At 38.6% G+C, this 21150-nt stretch overlaps 2 protein-coding genes across 2 annotated transcripts; one reads left to right on the top strand and one right to left on the bottom strand.

The window, feature by feature from the left end:
* Positions 1-1249: 1249 nt before the first annotated feature.
* On the bottom strand, positions 1250-9253 carry LOC141340577 (uncharacterized). Its single transcript, XM_073845614.1, has 5 exons — positions 9114-9253; positions 8052-8101; positions 2626-5418; positions 1934-2008; positions 1250-1769 (listed from the first exon to the last, which is right to left on the bottom strand). Exons 3-5 carry the CDS (start codon positions 4517-4519, stop codon positions 1534-1536), a joined length of 2205 nt encoding a protein of 734 aa, XP_073701715.1. The 5' UTR covers positions 4520-5418; positions 8052-8101; positions 9114-9253; the 3' UTR covers positions 1250-1533.
* A 1672-nt stretch (positions 9254-10925) lies between these two features.
* On the top strand, positions 10926-13352 carry LOC141340812 (uncharacterized). Its single transcript, XM_073845904.1, has 2 exons — positions 10926-11077; positions 12230-13352. Exons 1-2 carry the CDS (start codon positions 10990-10992, stop codon positions 12895-12897), a joined length of 756 nt encoding a protein of 251 aa, XP_073702005.1. The 5' UTR covers positions 10926-10989; the 3' UTR covers positions 12898-13352.
* Positions 13353-21150: the final 7798 nt, after the last annotated feature.

Genomic DNA, 21150 nt, shown 5'->3' with positions numbered 1-21150 from the left:
GGTAAGACACAGAAAGAAATTTCTGAACGAATAGGCTGTTCCCAGAGTGCTGTATCAAGGCACCTCAGTGGGAAGTCTGTGGGAAGGAAAAAGTGTGGCAGAAAACGCTGCACAACGAGAAGAGGTGACCGGACTCTGAGGAAGATTGTGGAGAAGGACCGATTCCAGACCTTGGGGGACCTGTGGAAGCAGTGGACTGAGTCTGGAGTAGAAACATCCAGAGCCACCGTGTACAGGCGTGTTCAGGAAATGGGCTACAGGTGCCGCATTCCCCAGGTCAAGCCACTTTTGAACCAGAAACAGCGGCAGAAGCGCCTGACCTGGGCTACAGAGAATCAGCACTGGACTGTTGCTCAAATTTTGCATGTCATTCGGAAATCAAGGTGCCAGAGTCTGGAGGAAGACTGGGGAGAGGGAAATGCCAAAATGCCTGAAGTCCAGTGTCAAGTACCCACAGTCAGTGATGGTCTGGGGTGCCATGTCAGCTGCTGGTGTTGGTCCACTGTGTTTTATCAAGGGCAGGGTCAATGCAGCTAGCTATCAGGAGATTTTGGAGCACTTCATGCTTCCATCTGCTGAAAAGCTTTATGGAGATGAAGATTTCATTTTTCAGCACGACCTGGCACCTGCTCACAGTGCCAAAACCACTGGTAAATGGTTTACTGACCATGGTATTACTGTGCTCAATTGGCCTGCCAACTCTCCTGACCTGAACCCCATAGAGAATCTGTGGGATATTGTGAAGAGAAAGTTGAGAGACGCAAGACCCAACACTCTGGATGAGCTTAAGGCCGCTATCGAAGCATCCTGGGCCTCCATAACACCTCAGCAGTGTCACAGGCTGATAGCCTCCATGCCACGCCGCATTGAAGCAGTCATTTCTGCAAAAGGATTCCCGACCAAGTATTGAGTGCATTACTGAACATAATTATTTGAAGGTTGAATTTTTTGAGATAGGAATTTTGGGTTTTCATGAGCTGTATGCCCAAAATCATCAATATTAAAACAATAAAAGGCTTGAACTACTTCAGTTGTGTGTAATGAATCTAAAATATATGAAAGTCTAATGTTTATCAGTACATTACAGAAAATAATGAACTTTATCACAATATGCTAATTTTTGGAAAAGGACCTGTAGTTATATTTTAATAAAAATCAGTAATTTGCCATCTTTACGTGAAATATTTAGCATTTTTCCTGGTATCATGCTGTGATTTTTCTAAACCTATACAACCAATAAAGTACAAGATTCAACTCAAGACGTGAAACAACACATCAGACAAACTTTATTTCAAGGTTAGTCTTTTTCTTTAAAAAAACAAAACAAAAAAACAATTACTTTAACACACACATTTAATAAATATATACAAACTATATATTGTCCAATGTCAAATACTTTCAAACCTTTTAATTAAAAAAAATCTAGTACTTGTTTGATTCTCCATAAGCTGAGCAACAGCTGCGCTAAATTAAAGTGTTTGAATTTAGCTATTATATATAATATATAATATATTATTGATTTATTCATATAGTTTACAAGTGTTTTAATGCATTTTGTCTCTTTAAAGATGTTCCTCTGTTTCGAACAAAGTCCCTGATGTTCTGAGGCGTTCGACTATGCAAGATACGTCTCTCTGCTTTTTTGCAGGAATGACATTCCTTCAGTGTGACGAGATGGCCCTTCAGTATATGGGTTTTGAAGTGCCTGAATACTGCTTGCTCCTCCAGTTTGGTCCAAGGCCTTTTTACAAAGCCTGTCCTGATACACGCTGAAAAGAACCAAACAAAAACAAGATCAAATGTCGAAAAAAAGATATGAGAATATGAAAAATGTCATTATAGACTTCTTATCTGGATCTAGCCAATTATGGGTTTTGAAAAATAAACAAAATTGTTTAGTGTCATTTCAAACGGTTAAAACTTCACTACATACCAGAAGTGTCATCTTGCTCAGGCTCATCTTCACACGAGTCTTCACTGTCACTACTGTTGTTCATTTCTGCAAATTCTACATGAGGGAGACAAATGCCATAAAATATGAAATCAGAGGCTGAATTTTATTTTGGAAAATGGGTGAACTTACCCCCATTTTTTTTAGGGTATGTCTAAAAACTCCCAACTCATTTTCTTCTCCAACATCGCTGTTTCCCCCCATTTTTTTGTAAAGGGAGTTTGATCTTCTTTGCATGTTCACTTTGTAAACAATGGGTCTGTACTTTTGTAGCGGTGTAGGGCGATTTTGAAGTTGGAGGAGAAAATAAGATGGGAATCTTTCGACATCATGAGTGCACAGTGCACGGCAGAGATAGACAAGACGAACATTTGATGTTAAAAAGTACATAAATGTTAATTTTTTTAGGAATTGACAGATCCTTCTTTCTCAGCTGGGATTGTTTAGAGTCATTTGAAGCTGCATTTGAAATGCATTTTGGACACACACAGACACCATTGAAGACCACTATATGGAGATAATTCCTGAAATGTTTTCCTCAAAAAACATAATTTCTTCACGACTAAAGAAAGAAAGACATGAACATCTTGGATGACAACGGGGTGAGTAAATTATCTGTAAATATTTGTTCTGGAAGTGAACTACTCCTTTAAATATTATAAAAATGTAAATACCTTGGATTTCATCGAGAGATCGTCCTTGAAGTTCTGTAATGTTGCCTCTTTCTAATGCTAGAAGCATTGTGGAAATTTTTGCGGTTGGAAGGGTTGCAGCTGGCAGTCTATAAAACTTTCGATGAACTCTTATATCATGCCCCAAATAATCAGCAAGCTGGTCCATTTGATTATTTTTCAGATTTAGTATCTGTGATGTTGTCGCCACTTGTTTTCGTAGTTGAGTTGACCTCAGGTATTCGGGATGCCTGGCTCCAGATTCCTGTGCAAACTTTCGAATACAGTCATGACCTCTGAAAAATGACAGACTTTTTGGTACTGCAAACAAGAATCCATTGTCATCAAAGACCTTGCAATCTTTTCTCTTTTCTACAAGCAGCTGGAGTGCTTTTACAAGATCTGATGTCAACAAAACAGCAACTTTTCTGTCTTTTTTCCCCTTGAATTCAACCCTACTTAAGTAGGAACATAGTCGTTTTTCAAAGTTTGACAGTCCGAATTCAGGAAGAACTGGTGAGGCATCCCTTTCAAGAAAATGTTTCAACTGCATTTTGGAAACTTCTCCAGGCTGTCGTCGATTGAAAAGAATGACTCTAGTGAGAGTGACTCTGGCAAGGTCAGAATAGTTCTGAATTGTAGAAGATTTTTCTAGGTTTTTGTAGGCTGAATCCGAAGCACTTTCAAGATGTTTAATCAACTTTTGCATGTCTTTGGTCAGCGGCAGATTCACTTTCTTCTTGTATTTCTTTTCTTTTGCAGACATCCTTGCAGTGCAAGACACACACTCTGTCCACTTTGCCCGGTACAGTGTTTGGAATTGTTCTGTACAGTCGCTGAGCTCCTTATTTCCAGCAATGATTGCATTGCCCCGGATGATGGAGCTGACTTGCAGTAAGTGCCGTCCGATCTTTAATGCTAAACTTGGTGCTCTAAATGTCTTTTCATCCTTGCTAAATCCTGCTAGCTCTTTTGCAGCTTGAACAGCAGCCATAAAATTCTCTGGCTTTATGGCATCCTCCAAGGTAGTAATGGAAGTGTTCTTTCGAATGCTTATCAAAAATCTGCCAAGGTCACAAATGTTTTGGCGTATATATCCATGCCTTGATAAGTCACGTCCATGTTTATTGTAGAGAGATTGGGCAAACTGTAAAAGACATGGGTCATGTTGAACCACACTTACAATTTCATCATCTCTCATTCTTCTGATGAGTTTTAAGACGTCATCCGATACGGTACCTGAAAATGCAGCCTTGGCCACTGCAGCAAGACCCAGTACTCTCTTTGTGCATTGATCATTTTCGTGACGTTCTCTTTTGGCTGAGCATGTTTTCATGTGCCTCCAGAGTTCCTCACGAACAAACATCCCATGGCAATAAAGACAGTACTCATACTTGTTGGAGTCCTGTTTTACAGAAAAACGTTTTACTTTCAGGACACCCGTTCCTTTCTTCAGGACATCGTTGTTGTGCATGAAGTTGCCTTTGTTTCGCAATGCCTGGAGCAATTCCTTTCTTTTTCTGGAGTGAGCTGGGAAACTGAGTGCTTGTGCAATTTCGGCGTCTTCATTTTCATGCACTTTAAAATGTCGAGCTATTTTGTTTTGTGCTTTTCCACAAAGAAAACAAAAATTTTGACCACCTTTGGATACAGTGGTTATGTCATGCGAAAACGAGACTGAATCACTTGGTGTATCCCTTGCTTCAGTAACACTATTGGGGCTTGAGTCATTCGAAGAGGACAGATTTTGAATAAATGAATCTTCTGGTGTACCATTTAGGCTAGATGAATCCAGAGAGCTCTCTGTAATGTTGCTGACAGGGATTTCTAAATCAATTTCTATGTCTGAGTTCAAGTCAGATCCTGATTCAGGCACAAACTCTTCACCTGACATCATTTCTTCTTTACTGCTTTCAGGTAAATCCTGTAAAAAAATAAATTGCAGGCAGCATTATTAGTTTAATCTTTTACTATTAGTGATGGACTGTGTACAGGTGCGAGTACTTTTCAGAAATTTAGTTTAGAAACGCATTTAAAATCCATTTTCTTTAAAGTGAAAATTGGGTCATGTTGAACCACACTTACAATTTCATCATCTCTCATACTTCTGATGAGTTTTAAGACGCCATCCGATACGGTACCTGAAAATGCAGTCTTGGCCACTGCAGCAAGACCCAGTACTCTCTTTGTGTATTGATCATTTTCGTGACGTTCTCTTTTGGCTGAGCATCTTTTCATGTGCCTCCAGAGTTCCTCACGAACAAACATCCCATGGCAATAAAGACAGTACTCATACTTGTTGGAGTCCTGTTTTACAGAAAAACGTTTTACTTTCAGGACACCCGTTCCTTTCTTCAGGACATCGTTGTTGTGCATGAAGTTGCCTTTGTTTCGCAATGCCTGAAGCAATTCCTTTCTTTTTTTGGAGTGAGCTGGTAAACTGAGTGCTTGTGCAATTTCGGCATCTTCATTTTCATGCACTTTAAGATGTCGAGCTATTTTGTTTTGTGCTTTTCCACAAACAAAACAAAAATTTTGACCACCTTTGGATACAGTGGTTATGTCATGCGAAAACGAGACTGAATCACTTGGTGTATCCCTTGCTTCAGTAACACTATTGGGGCTTGAGTCTTTCGAAGAGGACAGATTCTGAATAAATGAATCTTCTGGTGTACCATTTAGGCTGGATGAATCCAGAGAGCTCTCTGTAATGTTGTCTGAGTTCAAGTCAGATCCTGATTCAGGCACAAACTCTTCACCTGACATCAATTCTTCTTTACTGCTTTCAGGTAAGTCCTGTAAAAAATAAATTGCAGGCATTATTATTAGTTTAATCTTTTACTATTGGTGACAGACTGTGTACAGGTGCGAGTACTTTTCAGAAATTTAGTTTAGAATTTTTTTAAATATTCCACAGGTAGGTGCCTAAATAATTTTACATTTTTCTCCTGAAAAAATATCCTGGATTCTACCAATCAAAATAATGACCGTTTATGCTGAAGTCTTGAAAGCACTAATCTGTCATGTCTGTCTAATCCAGGGGTGCTCAACCCTGTTCCTGGAGATCCAGCTTCCTGCAGAGTTTAGTTCCAACCCTGATCAAACACACCTGTCTGTAATTATCAAGTGCTCCTTCAGATCCTAATTATTTGGTTCAGGTGTGTTTGATCAGGGTTGGAGCTGAACTCTGCAGGAAAGTCCTATTAGTTTTACTTTAACATTTTAACATTTACTTCAGAGAAGTCATTAAATGTCCAGCTAATTAGACAAATAGTAAAAATAGCTCACTAAAAGTTAATTATGTTAATTTACGCATATTGTATGAACAAATGTCAAAGAGATATTTTTTTTAAAGCTACATTATGCGCAATTTAAAATTTAGAAATTTAAAAAATTTGAAAATTGGTTTTGTTTGAGTTTAATACATCTGGGCCCGTATTCACAAAACATTTTATCTTAGAACTAAGAGTTCTCCTAAACAGCAGTGAAAGTTTTTAGCTAAGAGTTTTCTCTTAAACCCTATTTACAAAGCTACTGAGACAAACATTTACTAAGGAATAGAGAGAAATCTTAAGCTAAGAGTAAGTATCGGGGTTGACCTCGTTACTATGAATGATGTCAGCATGCTTATTAACTATGCGCACAGTGATTGGCTGATAGGGGAGGGGTTTCTGTCAGAGATACATTCATAGAAACATTGTATTGTCATATTCAAATAAAAGTGAAAAAAAAGGTAGCCATATTCAAATAAAGATTTTAAAATGCAGGTTAAGTTTCACTAATTAAACAAGTATATGTTCAGATAATTGTCAGCGTCTTACAATTAGAGGACATACATATAAACAACCTTTTAATAAACAGAGTAGAAAAATCATGGCTGATAATAATACATGCAAACGTAAAAGAAAACCAAACTGGATGCAAGAACAGCTTCTTGTCCAACTTGCTAATGAAAACAAGGATATAATCAAAGGAAAATTTGTAGTTGAGATAACCTCCTAAACCAAAAAAAAAAAGATGCGTGGGAAAACAAATGTGTGCAAATAAATGCAGCATGTTTCTAAACTGTTTACGTTCTTAGGCAGACTGTGGGCAACATCCTTTCCAGCCCTGCTGGAAAAAAAAACAACAACAACAACAACAACAACAACAACAAAAAACAATAGAAACCATCACAGAATTTAAAGTGTTTTTACTGGGTGTAATAGGATTTGTACTGGTTTTAATTAGGGTTGGGTACCGAAACCCATGTGACCGGTATGTACCTGACCGAAACAGAAAGCGAATTTCGGTGCCCCATTTCGATGCCACTTAAGTGCCTGAACTGTCGATTGAAATATTTGTTTTCTGGTGCTATGATACGAATGTAGAAGCATTAATTCATCAACATGCATGATCGCTAGTTAAATATAAATACTGCATTCATGGGGTATCAGAATGATCGGAAAAAATATTTCCTGAATGAGAAAACTCACATGAATGTCTGAAAGCTTTGATGATACAAATCCAAGACATCTTTGTAGTTACTATCCAGTTTCACATTTCTAACTAAAAGCACAAATCACCAGGAAATGAAACCATCCAATAAGCGTGTGAATGTAGCAACTATAGTTACACTTGCTCTGACTGCAGCAGGTGGTTTTGCTGTTAGCTTAGCTAGCTACATTAAACACGCTTAACTTAAAATGCCAAAAACGAAACATTCTAAAGTGTGGCTATATTTCACGAGAAATGATTCAGACACTGCGACGAGCAGCAAATGTTTTACAGCAGTTGCGTGTGAAGGGGAAAACGCATCAAACCTAATGAAACATTTGATGGTATGTGGAATAAACTTGAAAGCAGAGGGATGCACCGTGTTTGACAGTTTGTATCAGCTGGAGATGTGTCATAGTTTGCCAGAGACGGCAATTATGTGATGCGATGTAGGAAAACCCAACACATGGTGAAATTTTACCTTTTTTAGGTATGAAAGCTGAGTTCAGGCCCCTTTCAAAAACTTTTATTTTTTACATAACCTACATTATGGCTATCTTAGGTTGGCTGATAGCGATGATTTTCTGGAATGGGACACAAATCATGCAAATGAAGTGTTCAGGTGTAGCAACCTGCCCCAATTCACAAATCCTAATCCAATCATCATAACTGCTCAAAGACTGGGGAGAGGCACCAAGAGCCATTACAAACAAAAGGTGAACATCTCAGTCATCTGGCTCATTTGACTTACAAAGAGAACAGGAACATCTTGCTACAAACTCTGTTTAAGAGAATCATTTATCTTACGTCATCATATTTGCCTTAAATGTCAAATACAATGTACTTTACCTAAGTATTTCATGTGATGCTATGTCAGAACATAAAATCAGCATATTTTAAAAAAGATTCTTAAATCCCACAGTTGGAAAAATAATGTGTTAAATGTTACTTACATGCACACTCTTTTCGTGGAAACAGCATGAATTCCACACATCAGAGTACACTGTACAAAAAAAATTGCATTCATATTAATAAACAAAGGATTACTTATTAGAATTGATTTTACTTTTTTATTGTTATAAAATAAGCATAGCCATCTCATAGTCATACCTCAAACATTTAAGGTCTCTCACACTTGAAAAAATTAACACTGGGTAATTCTGAACCATGGAATCATGGAAAATCTTATTTTACATTTCACATCATTCACAATTTACCTCAAGAGTGAACAATGAACCCTGGTCATTCATAATCTGGTGTGTCACACTGTACAGTCTTAATCCCTGGATAACTATTATTTGCATTCTTTCAGTGTAATCAGTAATGAATAAATAAACACAAAACTATATTTATTTTTTGACCATTGAAAATAGGTAGGATACTAAATTTGGAGCTGCGGTTAGATCTCAATATCTCTGAGATCAAACACTATCAAGTTCCCAGAAGCTAAGTTTCTTAAGAACCAGAATCTAAAATTATATTAATACTTCTTGAGTTGCAAACGCATAAATTTATGAGACTCAAGCAGGTATGTTCAACAACATACAATTCTAATTGCAACATTATTTCTTATACGGACATTGTTCTTTAAATAAAATAAGCATCAGCTGTATACAAAGTGACCAACATTTGGTTTTCAACCACTGAAAATGGGTAACATTCAACAATCTGGACACGGAGCCTCATTGAGATCCCCGTATCTCTGGGACTGAATGATGGCGGGCCTTGAAAATTAAGATTCCAAAAGAAAAGTTTATTAACAACTAGAAACTAAAACCATACTGCAATATCTTTAATAATTCTTGAGTTATAGGCACCAAACTTTGGAAAAAGAATATTTATGGCACTATATGGTATATTCAATGCATTTGTCTTAACAGAAAGAAATGAGATACATCTCTAGTTTTACCATTATTTGTTTTTCAGACATTCCTCTTTAATAAAACCCACATTCTTCAAAAATACAGACTGAATATAGACATTTTAATAACAATCAAATGAGAATGAAAACCAACCGGTTTGTTCCTCTGTATCTTCTTGTTTCAGACTGAACACTTCTGCAATCCTTATGTCGTCAATCCTTGTGTCCTCACTCTCCTCTTTAACTAACGCCATCTCTATAGTGTCACATGGATCTGAGTGGCTTTACCAGGAGATTTTTCTGTTTAGTGTAATGATTAAAATGAGAAAAAATGAACCGATAGAAATGGGTGCATTACAATCAGTTCCCTAGTTCAGTAGTCAGCACACTGCTAATGAAGTCAGTCTAATGGCCTTAAATGAACTAATGCATTAATTAATATTATATATACATTATATATTTATTTTTCACAAAAAAAAGGTTGCTGGGTTTTTGTATCATTTGCTAGGGCTGTTTGAAAATGTGCAAAACAGGGCACTGAGACACTTCTTTTGGATACTAATGGATATAGAAGTGTCCTAATAACAAAAGCAAACCCATAAAAATAAAAAAATCAGATCAAAACTAATAAAAAATAGATATGCTGTTCAGATCTCATGCCAGAATATACAAGTACACACACATTAAAAAATTTACAATTCTGTTTCAGAGAAAGAGCAACTGTGATCTATTTTCAGATGAAAACACTGTAATGTTTCTTTCACAGGATTCTCACTCTCTTTTTTTTTTAAAGTGCACATTAACATTTAATAAAGCATTAGAATCTAGCATTAAACAATAATTAAGGTATTGTACATCGTTAGCATTGACTACAAAACTTTTAAAGCTCAAACACAAACCTTTCTTCAGCATCACAACAGGAGCGCAGCGCAGCCTTATGACGTCACACCAATACGCCAAAATAAAAGTCCTGTTCAACACAAAAGTCAGAAGTGCTGGAAAATTTATATGCAACAAAAGTAAACCACTCAAACAAAAAAGAGCATGTATTCAGAGTTTAATTTCTTTATTAAAACACGTTTAAAGGTATGTTGTCTAGTTGTGCACTGAAAATACCTGCTAATGAAAGATTAGCAACTAGTATTTAAGAATCTGTCTAAAAGGCAGTAAATAAAACTGTAACATCTGTTTTGAAAAGGACTTTTATTTTGGCGTGGTGATGTGACGTCATAAGGCTGCGCCGTGCTCGTGCATCTGTTGTGATTCTGCTGAAGAAAGGTTTAACCATTCACATTTTTTAAGTCAACGCTAACTTTGTAAAATGGTTTAATTGTTGTTCACGGTTATACTTAAATGTTCTAATCTGACGTTAATGCACGTTATTTGTGAGAGCAAAGCACATCAGCAAATGAATGAAAGATAAGCTACATCTTATTTCACTAAATCTGTGAAAGAAACATGAGAGCGTTTTTATCTGAATATAAATTACAGTTGCACGTTTTGTGAAAACGATACATTTATATTTTTCTTCTGGCATGAGATGTGAACATTTCCAAATTATTTTTTAATAGTTTTGATGTCTGTGGATTTGTTTTTGTCGTTAGAAAAGGGAGCTTTTTGAAATTGCTTGTTAGTTTAAAGAGTTGCTTTCACGGATTAAACACTCAAATAAGCACATTCTGCTCAAAACTGTACATGCAACAAGAACAAACAAACAATTCTTACAAACCAACTGCAAATAATGTTAATTAAGTTTATCTAATGACTAAATTACAGATAATTTTGTACCTTTGTCTGTATGTGTATAATTAGTAGTTCAGTATTTCAGGCCATTGACTATTACTGTGAGTGACTCCATTAGCAATGTGCTGACTACTGAACTAGGAACTGATTGAGAAGCACACAGAGATTTAGTCTGGACTGGATCTATTTTTCTTTTCTTTTTCATTTTAATCATTACAGTATCGAACTACACAGAAAAAAAAAGCTCCTGGTGAAGCAACTCAGATGCACGTGACACTATTATAGAGATGGCGTTGGTTAAAGAGGAGAGTGAAGACGTGAAGATTGAAGACATAAGGATTGCAGAAGTGTTCAGTCTGAAACAAGAAGATGCAGGTTGGTTTTCATTCTCATTTGATTGTTATTAAAATGTCAGTCTCGATATTCAGTTTGTATTTTTAAAGAATGTCACGTGAGTTTCCTAATTTAAGTGGTTTTATTGGACATGGAGCCTCATGTAGACATGTTAAGATCACATGACCAGACAAATACTAATCTTCAAGTACAGCTGAGAAAACACTTCTTCTGTTCGTTATTGTCATACATTCGGTAAGGAATAATGCACAGCTGTGCTTTAAACGATTTTAATGGAGGCGACCCAACGCAAAGTCCATTAGAATTATTTAATGCAAAGTTAGCTGTCCATCATCCCGCTTAATACCATGGTCATTTGCCAGTTAAAGCTGTTATTGTTGTTTGCAGCACAGCTGTGCTATATTGGGACACCATGAATATAAACTAAAATGTGCTTTTAACATACTTTCTCTGTATTTAAAAAAATTTATATTTAGTTAACGCTTATAGTACACTTGAGCCCATCTTTCATTCATTAGGACACTTAAGCACTTTTTAATTAAAAGCACATTTTAGTTCATATTCACGGTTTATGAGTGTGATTCTAAGTTTATCTTAAGAAGTACTCTCCTTGTGCAAGAGAGAATAACCCTTGAGTAAGGGTTACAAGTAGAAGTCGACCGATGTTTTGGTTTTACCGATTAATCAGCACCAATAGTTCACTGACAAAACTATTGTTTATTGGCAAAAATCCATACAGATAGTTTTTTTTTTCTGTTCCAGCAGTGGTTTAGAGCAGTGGTTCTCAACTCCAGTCCTCGGGGCCCACTCCTCTGCACATTTTGTATGTCTCCCTCGTTTAACACACCTGATTCAGGTCATCAGTTCATTAGGAGAAAGATCCATGACCTAAACTGAAAGATTCAGAAACATACAAAATGTGCAGAGCAGTGGGCCTCGAGGACTGGAGTTGAGAATCACTGGTTTAGAGGCATGACACTGTGTGCTGCACAGAGCGGGACACTTCAAAGGCAGATTTAAAACATCGACAACAAAACTGTGTGCACAGTATGCTGTCGTGCATGTTTTCACGTCATTACTAAGCAATACATTTGTTGACTGCCTTATCTTGGTTTTGATGTCAGTTTCTTTGTGCCATTAAACTGCTTTTGCATTTGTTTTTGTTTTTTCTAGACCTGATTGAGGAGAGTCAAGAGCTGAAGGATATGGAAGAGAAAGAGCAGAATGAGAAAGATCATTTAAAAATTAGAGAAAAGAAGATAAAATCTAACAGGGTTTTTACCTGCCATCACTGTGGAAAGAGTTTTAATCGAAAACGACATCTTAAGGTCCACATAAGTGTTCACACTGGAGAGAAGCCCTACACCTGCCAACAGTGTGGAAAGAGTTTCGCTCAAAAAGGAACCCTTGTAGTCCATTCGAGAACTCACACTGGAGAGAGACTATTTTTCTGTAAACAGTGTGGAAAAAGTTTCACTCAAAAAGGAAACCTTGATGTCCACATAAGGAGTCACACAGGAGAAAAGCCTTACACTTGCTCTCAATGTGGACAGAGTTTTACACAGAAAAACAACCTCAATTGCCACATGAGCATTCACAGTGGGGAGAACTTGTTCACCTGCCAACAGTGTGGAAAGAATTTCATTCAAAAACTAAACCTTAAAGTCCACATGAGGATTCACACCGGAGAAACACATTTTATCTGTAATCAGTGTGGAAAAGGTTTTACTCAAAAAGGAAATCTTGAAGTCCACATGAGAATTCACACTGGAGAAAAGCCTTTTATTTGCTCACAGTGTGGACAAATTTTGCACATAAAAGCAACCTTAAACGCCATATGAGAACTCACAGTGGAAAGAGCTAGTTCTAATGCCAACAGTGTGGAAACAATTTCATTCACAAACAAAACCTTAACGTCCACATGAGGATTCACACTTGAGAAAGACATTTTTTTTTTTTTATTGATTCATATATGCACATCTAAGTTAACGTTGACACCACTGCTGAATGTGAGCCAAATCTGATTGTCCACCTACATGACCCTTTCTTTTATTTGCATCATTCGTCTTTTTTATACATTATCTTGAGGCTTCATCTGACCATCTCCTTTGCTTAGAAGCATTTATATTTACAATTAGTCATTTAGCGGACACTTTTATCCAAAGCAACTTAAAAAAATGACAACAGAATCAATCAAACCAACAACAAAGCCATAGCTTGTAAGTGCTATTATTATTTTTTACAATAATAAATAATAATAGTTATATAAATACAAAGAAAAGTAGATAGAATAGGCAACAAATATAGAACACATTTGTGGTAGACTAATTTGTGTATCATTCGTCTATTCGTGTGTTTTTTTGTTTTTTTTTGTTTTTGTTTTTATATTGAAAGAAGAAACATGAGAAATAGCTCAGAGAAGGCACAACAACTTGCTCTGGAAGTTTAGTTGGTTTTATTTGACATCAATTAATACCCAATATTAATGAAATAAACTCAGCAAAAACAAAGTTATGACTTCTGTGTATTAACACTATGGTCTGCACTTGACAGTGCACTTTGTCTACTGTTCTGGGCTGTGTTTGTGTGGTTGTTTGATAAGAATAAGATTAAATGTATTGGCAATAAACACATTAATTAATCAATACTGATCCTAGGGGTTTTTACTTAAAGTAGTCAAGACGATTTCATTTATATAATGCACATTTATATTTTTGTATTGTTCTTAAGTTTAAAAAATTAGATGAGAATACTAATATTTAAAATCTCTTTTAAGATTTTAAGCACCTCGGCCAGGATGAGTACCCACATAGGTTGCAATGGTATTACAATAACATTTGTATTTTGATTCTTCATATAATAGGTCACAGATCAAAGATTTAAAAGTACACATTGACACCAAACTTCATAAAGTATCTTCATTTCATTTTGTGAAGTTTTACAATCACTAGGTGCAGCAAACCATAAAGCTTTAGTTTGTACAGACTGTGTGATGTGATTGTAAAGAATAAGTTTCTGTGATGTTAGAGTGAATCAGACAGTGATAAAGTGATCAGAACTGCACCAAACTAAACAACCATTAAACCAGAGATCCTTTCATGTAGCTCCACCACTTCACTTTTTTAAAAATAAGCAAATAAAGTGATAGACATAAAGACACAAAAAATACATGTACAAAGGAAATGCAGTTAAAGTTAAAGAAGAAAAAAAGGCACAGCATAATAGAGGAGGCTCCTCCACACTTCTTAAAGGTGCCATAGAATGCATTGAGAGAATATTTTAAATTGTTCTCTGATATCTACATAGAAGGTATATGTCATAGGAAAGGGCAAAAAATCTCCAGAAATGGTTTTACAGGTCCATTTACAACCCTAGAATTTGTCCCTAGAATGAAATGCTCTGTTATTGCCTTATTTGGAAGTTTCATGAATATTAATGAGCCCTGCTCTGATTGGCTGTTTCACAGAACTGCTCGTCTCAATAGCTCACACATGGATACAAATATATATATTAGGGACGGGACTCGATTAAAAATTTTAATCTAATTAATTAGAGGCTTTGTAATTAATTAATTGAAATTAATCACATTTTAATCGCATGTAAATATTTGACCTGAGAACAGTGAGAATTAAGATTTTTACATGGATTTTTAGTATACCATTGAATAATGACTGAATACATAAGCTTAAGCAACAAAATATTGTTTATTTTTGTTCAACCAAGTCCAACAGACCAGTGCAATATTGCCATTAAAAGTGTAGCAAGAAGCACGTTCTTTAACGAGTCTTTCCTTCCGAGAACTCTGCTCTTGTGTTTGCTTAATTATGCATTTAAACTTTAATGACCAAACCTATCATTATAAATGTTGCTGCACATGGAATATAACGCGGATAACATTTAAAAAATAGTTTTTATCAGGTTACACACTGATTATTTATCACTCAAACCCCTTTCTCTACCTGTCCGTTGGTCGCGTATATCCTCCATGTTTGTAGTTTTTTAACACTTTTTATGCGTGTTTGTAGTTCTAATCGAATCCTCGTTCACGGCGCAGTGTGTTGCGGGCAATATAAGCAGTTAAGAGTGTGCATTGATCGTTAAGTAGTAGACCATCCGGGAATCTTTGGAATACTTTTTAAACATACTACGATTTGGGACATACAATACTATTTAGGACGGACGTCTTTGGCTTGTCTGAACACTAGTTTGTGCTCCAGTATAATCGGTCCGCCAAATCTCATCTAGTGAGAAACGTTCCGCGGTGCAAAACGTATTGCGATTAAAATGCGTTAAAAAATTAACGCGTTATTTTTGTGTAATTAATTAATCTAAATTAACGCGTTAAAGTCCCGGCCCTAATATATATATAATTAGGAGCTCTCGCAGCTTTCAATATGCGGTTTGTTGAATCTGCCGTTTTGAGTCGCGTACATTTTAGTACTGATTACTGTGATGCATGTGCTCTGTGTAACGTTATCATGCAGAGGGAGTGCTTTTGACCACAGAAGTTCAGCTGCTTGTCTGTGATTCTCAAGATCTGTAAATCATTCGCCATTATCAGAGCAGTTATTTCTCCATCATTCCCCATCATCAGCGCAATCATCTCTCTGTTTATGTGGTAAGTGAAATCCTATGTATTGCCATGTAACAAGCTAGCGCTAGCATTAAGCTAGCCGTGTCCCTTTAGTGGCTTGCCTTGTTTTACAGATGTGCTGACGTTACCAATGATTTAGCAATGCAAATGTTGGATGTCACGGTACACACATCCGCTGTGTTCTCATGTCTCGTGATCTGTGTGTTTGTGAGTGTTGTACGTCATGCTCGTCAGCGCAGCTGCCAATCGGTCCCACACCAGGTGCTGCTCATGATCTCAGCCTACATATACTCTCCGCATTCTCTCTTCCTTTGTCAGATGATTCACCCCGGACCTTGGCTGTGTGTTGTTTGGTGAAGCCTTGGCGGAGCAGGCAGAGCGTGAAGCCTTGGCGGTGCAGGCAGAGCAGGAAGCCATGGCGGAGCAGGAAGCGTTGGCGGAGCAGGCAGAGCAGGAAGCCTCGGCGGAGCAGGCAGAGCAGGAAGCCTTGGCAGAGCAGGAAGCCTTGGCGGAGCAGGCAGAGCAGGAAGCCTTGGCGGAGCAGGCAGAGCGTGAGGTTCATAAAAGTGTGTCACGCCCTTGGGAGGTTCTGCCGTGATCGCCACCTCCTTGGACGGTTCTGCAGCTGGTGCTGCCAGCTCTGGAGGCACTGGCGCAGCAGACTCATGGTCAAACGAGGCCTCTGGAGTAGACTCGTGGACAGACGAGGCCTCTGTAGCACAGTGTGCAGCCCACACACTCAAAATGGCGATGGCCATCACAGGCAGCGGAGTGGATAGAGGGAGACACCGCCGGGCTATTGGGTGCAGGGACCACCGGGATGCCAGCAGCTCTCACTGACATCATTGGTGTGTCCATCACACTTGCAATCATGACATGACAAGGCTCTGAAGGATAAGGTGAGGCATGGTGTGGCTCTGGCAGATCAGGCGAGGTATGGCGTGACTCTAGTGTGGCGGCCATCTTGTGAGCTGGCTCTGGAAGGGCAACCATGACAGATGTAGACTCTGGAGTAGCAGCCATTTTGTGAACAGACTCTGGGATGGCAGCCATTTTGGGTGCAGACTCTGGGATGGTGGCAGGCATGGCGTGAGCAGGCCCTGAAGCAGCAGACATGATGTGAGCTGACTGTGGCTTGGCAGACGTGACGTGAACAATACCAGACATGACGGTGGGGACGTGAAAGCACTGTTGTGTTGTGGGTACTGTGTGGTGGCAGGGTTTAGTGTTGTGCCGATAGACGATAGTATCGTGTATCGACGATAGTCAGAGATATCGCCTGTTGCTGATGCCTTTGACGATAGTTAGACGATTATTATTTTTATCCGTCAACAAAGAACTTAACTTTAGCAATGCAGCACAGAGAGTCTGTTCTAGGATGCTTCAGAAACTTGCCGCGGTATAAACACACGCATAGAGAGGCCACAGCGCCTTAACGCACCTCGTGCAGTGAAAATGGGAGATTTTCATCATACAGTACGGTGGTAGATTCTAAAGGGAGTGTTATATTATATTAGCATTGCAGTCATTAGGATAACAGAGGTAGTAAAACCTGGTTCAGGCTGAATTAATTACGATGTATCATAATCAGTCTGTATATAGTAAACATAAACATTTATCTCAGTAACGTCTATAGGCGTTAATTAGAATTACGATGCGATCAGATGGCGCTAAAAATACGCACGTGAATTACACGCGCATCACTTCTCTGCATTCAATATGAACTGAACTACAACATCACCTGATGACAACGGTCAGACATACAGCGGTAACATACTCGCAATATGACGGGTAAAGAAAGATTCATTCATTTACATTCTGGCACGCACATTTACAGCTCACTCACTGACGATAGCAGAGAATGAAACCGAAAGTAACTTGAACAACTCCGGCAGATAGCGCTCTGTACACGCACAACTTAATCAAATGCCAAAAGAAAGTCTACCTTTACAAAACGAATAAGGAATTTAGTACATAGATAATTAATTAAATTAGCACGATAGTATCGTGTATCGGCGATCTCTCAGGCTGACGATAGGGCGATATGAAAATTGAGCATATCGCCCAACACTAGCAGGGTTCTTCATCCACAATCCCCACAGTAAACGAGGAACCACTCAAACGAAGTGCGAAATCAATATATTGTTCAAGAGTCCAGTGCGGTATGTGCCGTGGCAGTAAATGAGAAATAGCATTAGATAGTCCAAAACGGAAAAAGTCCTTTAGTGCAACATCATTAAATTCTACCTGGTAGCACAGGTCACAAAATTCTGCCACAAAATCCTCAATCGAATGATTCTCTTGACGTAGTCCAAGGAGAGCAACTGCTGGGTTCATGTTTGGGTCACGTATTCTGTAACAAGTAGTCCACTGAACGATGAGATGTGATGATGAACCCAAGTGCAGTTTAATGAAACAGTGAAATAATCCAGAAATCCCAACAAAAAAATGATAATCCAAACAATGACTTGACTTGACTTGAAAAGACTGAACAGACTTGGCATGAACTTGACTTGACTTGACTTGACTTGAAAACAGAACTCACCAACAGCAGGTTAACAACATTAATACGTGACCAGGACCATACAAACACAAGGGCTATTTATACAGACAATGAGGGACACATGACAAGAATCAACCAATGAAAAACAAGGAACAAGACCATAGCAACAAATCAGAGCAAGACACATGGAACTAGGGAACCAATGATAGTTATACACAAGGGCAAGGGAAGCAAGACACCACAGCATATAACCATTACATAATAAAAGACATGAAAACCCCAAAACAAAACTCCACGTGACATATATAAAAAAATAATTAAAAAAAATCTTAAATAAGCTATTTCCTCTATTGACATCCATCCATCCATTCAAAAAAAACATGTCTTTATAAGCGCACGGTTAGCAAAGCTGTTAACGTTACGCTAAAGGTTGCAGAGTGCAGTGCATTTGGCGTCAACTGAAGTCATCTCAGAAACCGATGTCTAAAAATTTGCAAGTTTTTCAAAGTATGTAAGACCCATCCAGTTAAATATGTTAACCTCCACTCTTTTTTTCGTTAGTTCATAAAAATATAATGAAATAAGGAAAATGCATATCTGCAAACACACATAAACCCAATATCACGTCTACTTTAATTGCTGTACCAAACTTTAGATAGCAAAAATACCACACTTAAAGACATCAGTGGCACAATATTAAGTTACTGCAGCCCTGTCACTAAGTTTGTATTTACTTTGTCTAAGTTACTGTGAATATTGTATTTATAAAATTCAGATATAACCTCTGTCAAATCAAACTGAACAATAAAGAAACCAGGTTAGATTGAAACTGTCACGGATTGGCCAGGCTCCACACCCTCTGTCACGCCCAGATCACCGTCACCTGAGTTTTGATCACCATCACCTGCACGCCATCATCACCGCCACGCATAAATCAGCACGCCACACACCACTCACTGTCCGGGCTCGTTCCCACGAAAGCGGACTGTAGTGTCTCTCTTCCCAAGAGTTTCGCTATAATATCGTTACCTGAAATTACTTACCTGAATTCTGTCTCGTTCCAGTCTTCCAAGTTTCCAGTCTTCCAAGTTCCAGTCTTCCAAGTTCAAGTCTTCCAAGTTCCAGTCTTCCAAGTCCCAATCTTCCAAGTTCCAGTCTTCCGAATCGCCATCTCCAAGTTTGCCAGCGTCAGCTCTAAGTGGTGTGTGCTAGAGCCCTGCGCGGGACTGTTTTCTTCATCCCGCTCCCGCCCGCGCCCGCCGAATTTCTGACCATTACCGCCCGCTCCCGCAACGTGTGTGTCACACTCCCGCCCGCACCCGCAAAATGTATGACCACTCCCGCCCGCACCCGCAAAACTCTGAGAATTTATTCCCGCACGATAATAGAAATGCATTGATTTTGCCTCTTCTCCCGTCCCGCAGGGAAAAAAAAAACGTATTTGTATTGATGTTATTAAGGAGATTCATGTTTGTTTCTTTCCCTGGCCTGCATGTATTCTGACACACTGGTAGGGAATAGTAGCCTGGGCTATCGAGGACATCTAAAACGCTTAGGCTACCAAGTCCGACTTCAAGTACTTTTTTCACGTAATTGCCGTATGCAGCCAGATGAGGGAGCGCCGCGCAAACATTACAACACACAGACTAATCCAGCGCGTTGTGCCGTAGACAGGCAGTTAGAACTAGAAGTACAGAACAGATTTGCATCGTGCGAGGGAAGAGGGAGGGCACCCTCTCGAAATCCCCCTGCAAAACAAGTTAAGCTGTCCAATGAAATGGAGTTGCACTTTACCTCCGTCCTGAAAACGAAGTAAGTTTAAGACTTTTTTTCCTCACTAACGCAAAGCGCGCTGAGCATCCGGATCCCGCAGTGCTTTTTTTAGCCGCCCATTCCCGCCCGCAGCAAAGTTCAAACCGCCCGCTCCCGCGAGATTTGCGTTGGGTCCCGCGGGACCCGGCGGGTCCCAATCCCAATGCAGCCCTCTAGTGTGTGCCATAAGTCTGTGTCCACTCCGTCCACGGGATCGGCCATTCAATCCCCGCTGCACGAATCCTGCAAGAAAGAATACATCCCGATTCAATACCCGGCTCATTCAACTCCTATCCTCTCAACGTCTGCCATACTCACCAGTCTCAGGGTCTTCTTACATCTCCGGCATTGCTGCGTTCAATAAACATATATATCTGTTGCACTTACCTTGCTGTCCTGTCTGCTTCCTAACAGAAACTCATTTATTAACAACTTCAAGTTATCGTCAACTTATTGGCAGTTTATACACACACAGCGTTTAATAAATCATATGACTACTACCAGTGAAAACCGTTTTATTCAGCTGCCATTAAACAAAAAGAATGCTTAATAGCTGAAGAAAACCGCACTTAGCTAAATTACAAAAGGACACAGACTACAATAATACAATAAAAAAATAATTAATAATATGCAAATATGCAACTTAACAAACGGCTAATTGGCAAATTAGCGATTCACAAAAAGAGATCGAAAATTTAGTGAAAACCATTAACGTAGGCAACGCAAGCATTTCAACAAAAACTTAGCGATGTAGATAAAACGGAGAACAGAGTTCAGGTAACAGTATAACAGTACACTATGGAATAACAATTTGTGCTAGAAACATGTAGCAACTTCATTTTTTTTTACATTACCTACTCAACAACAGTTGCCGGTTCGTCAACCAAAGTTCCTTGCTGAACGTCCCAATTAAACGCTTCAGCAGCTTCAACAACTTCCCAATCTTCCACAGTTTCTCCGGCTTCACCTTGGTCCCCACGATTTTATGAAGGAGGCTGAATTATGCTGGTGATCAAGGAATCATTATTAATGCACACTTCCAGCTCTGGCCTATTAAGGAAATGCTTCTCAATGGTTTCCACCTCGTTCGGTGTATAGACGACTATAGACGTATATCGCCAAGAAAGCGATTAGACAGCAATCGGTCACAGTCAGCGAGTGATCTTGCTGGTCTGCTGTGAAAAC

The sequence above is a fragment of the Garra rufa genome, chromosome 1, assembly GCF_049309525.1.
Source record: "Garra rufa chromosome 1, GarRuf1.0, whole genome shotgun sequence".
NCBI classification, from domain to species: Eukaryota; Metazoa; Chordata; class Actinopteri; order Cypriniformes; family Cyprinidae; genus Garra; species Garra rufa.
Note: the sequence above shows the minus strand (reverse complement) of the source record. Positions and strands in the feature narration are given on the sequence as shown.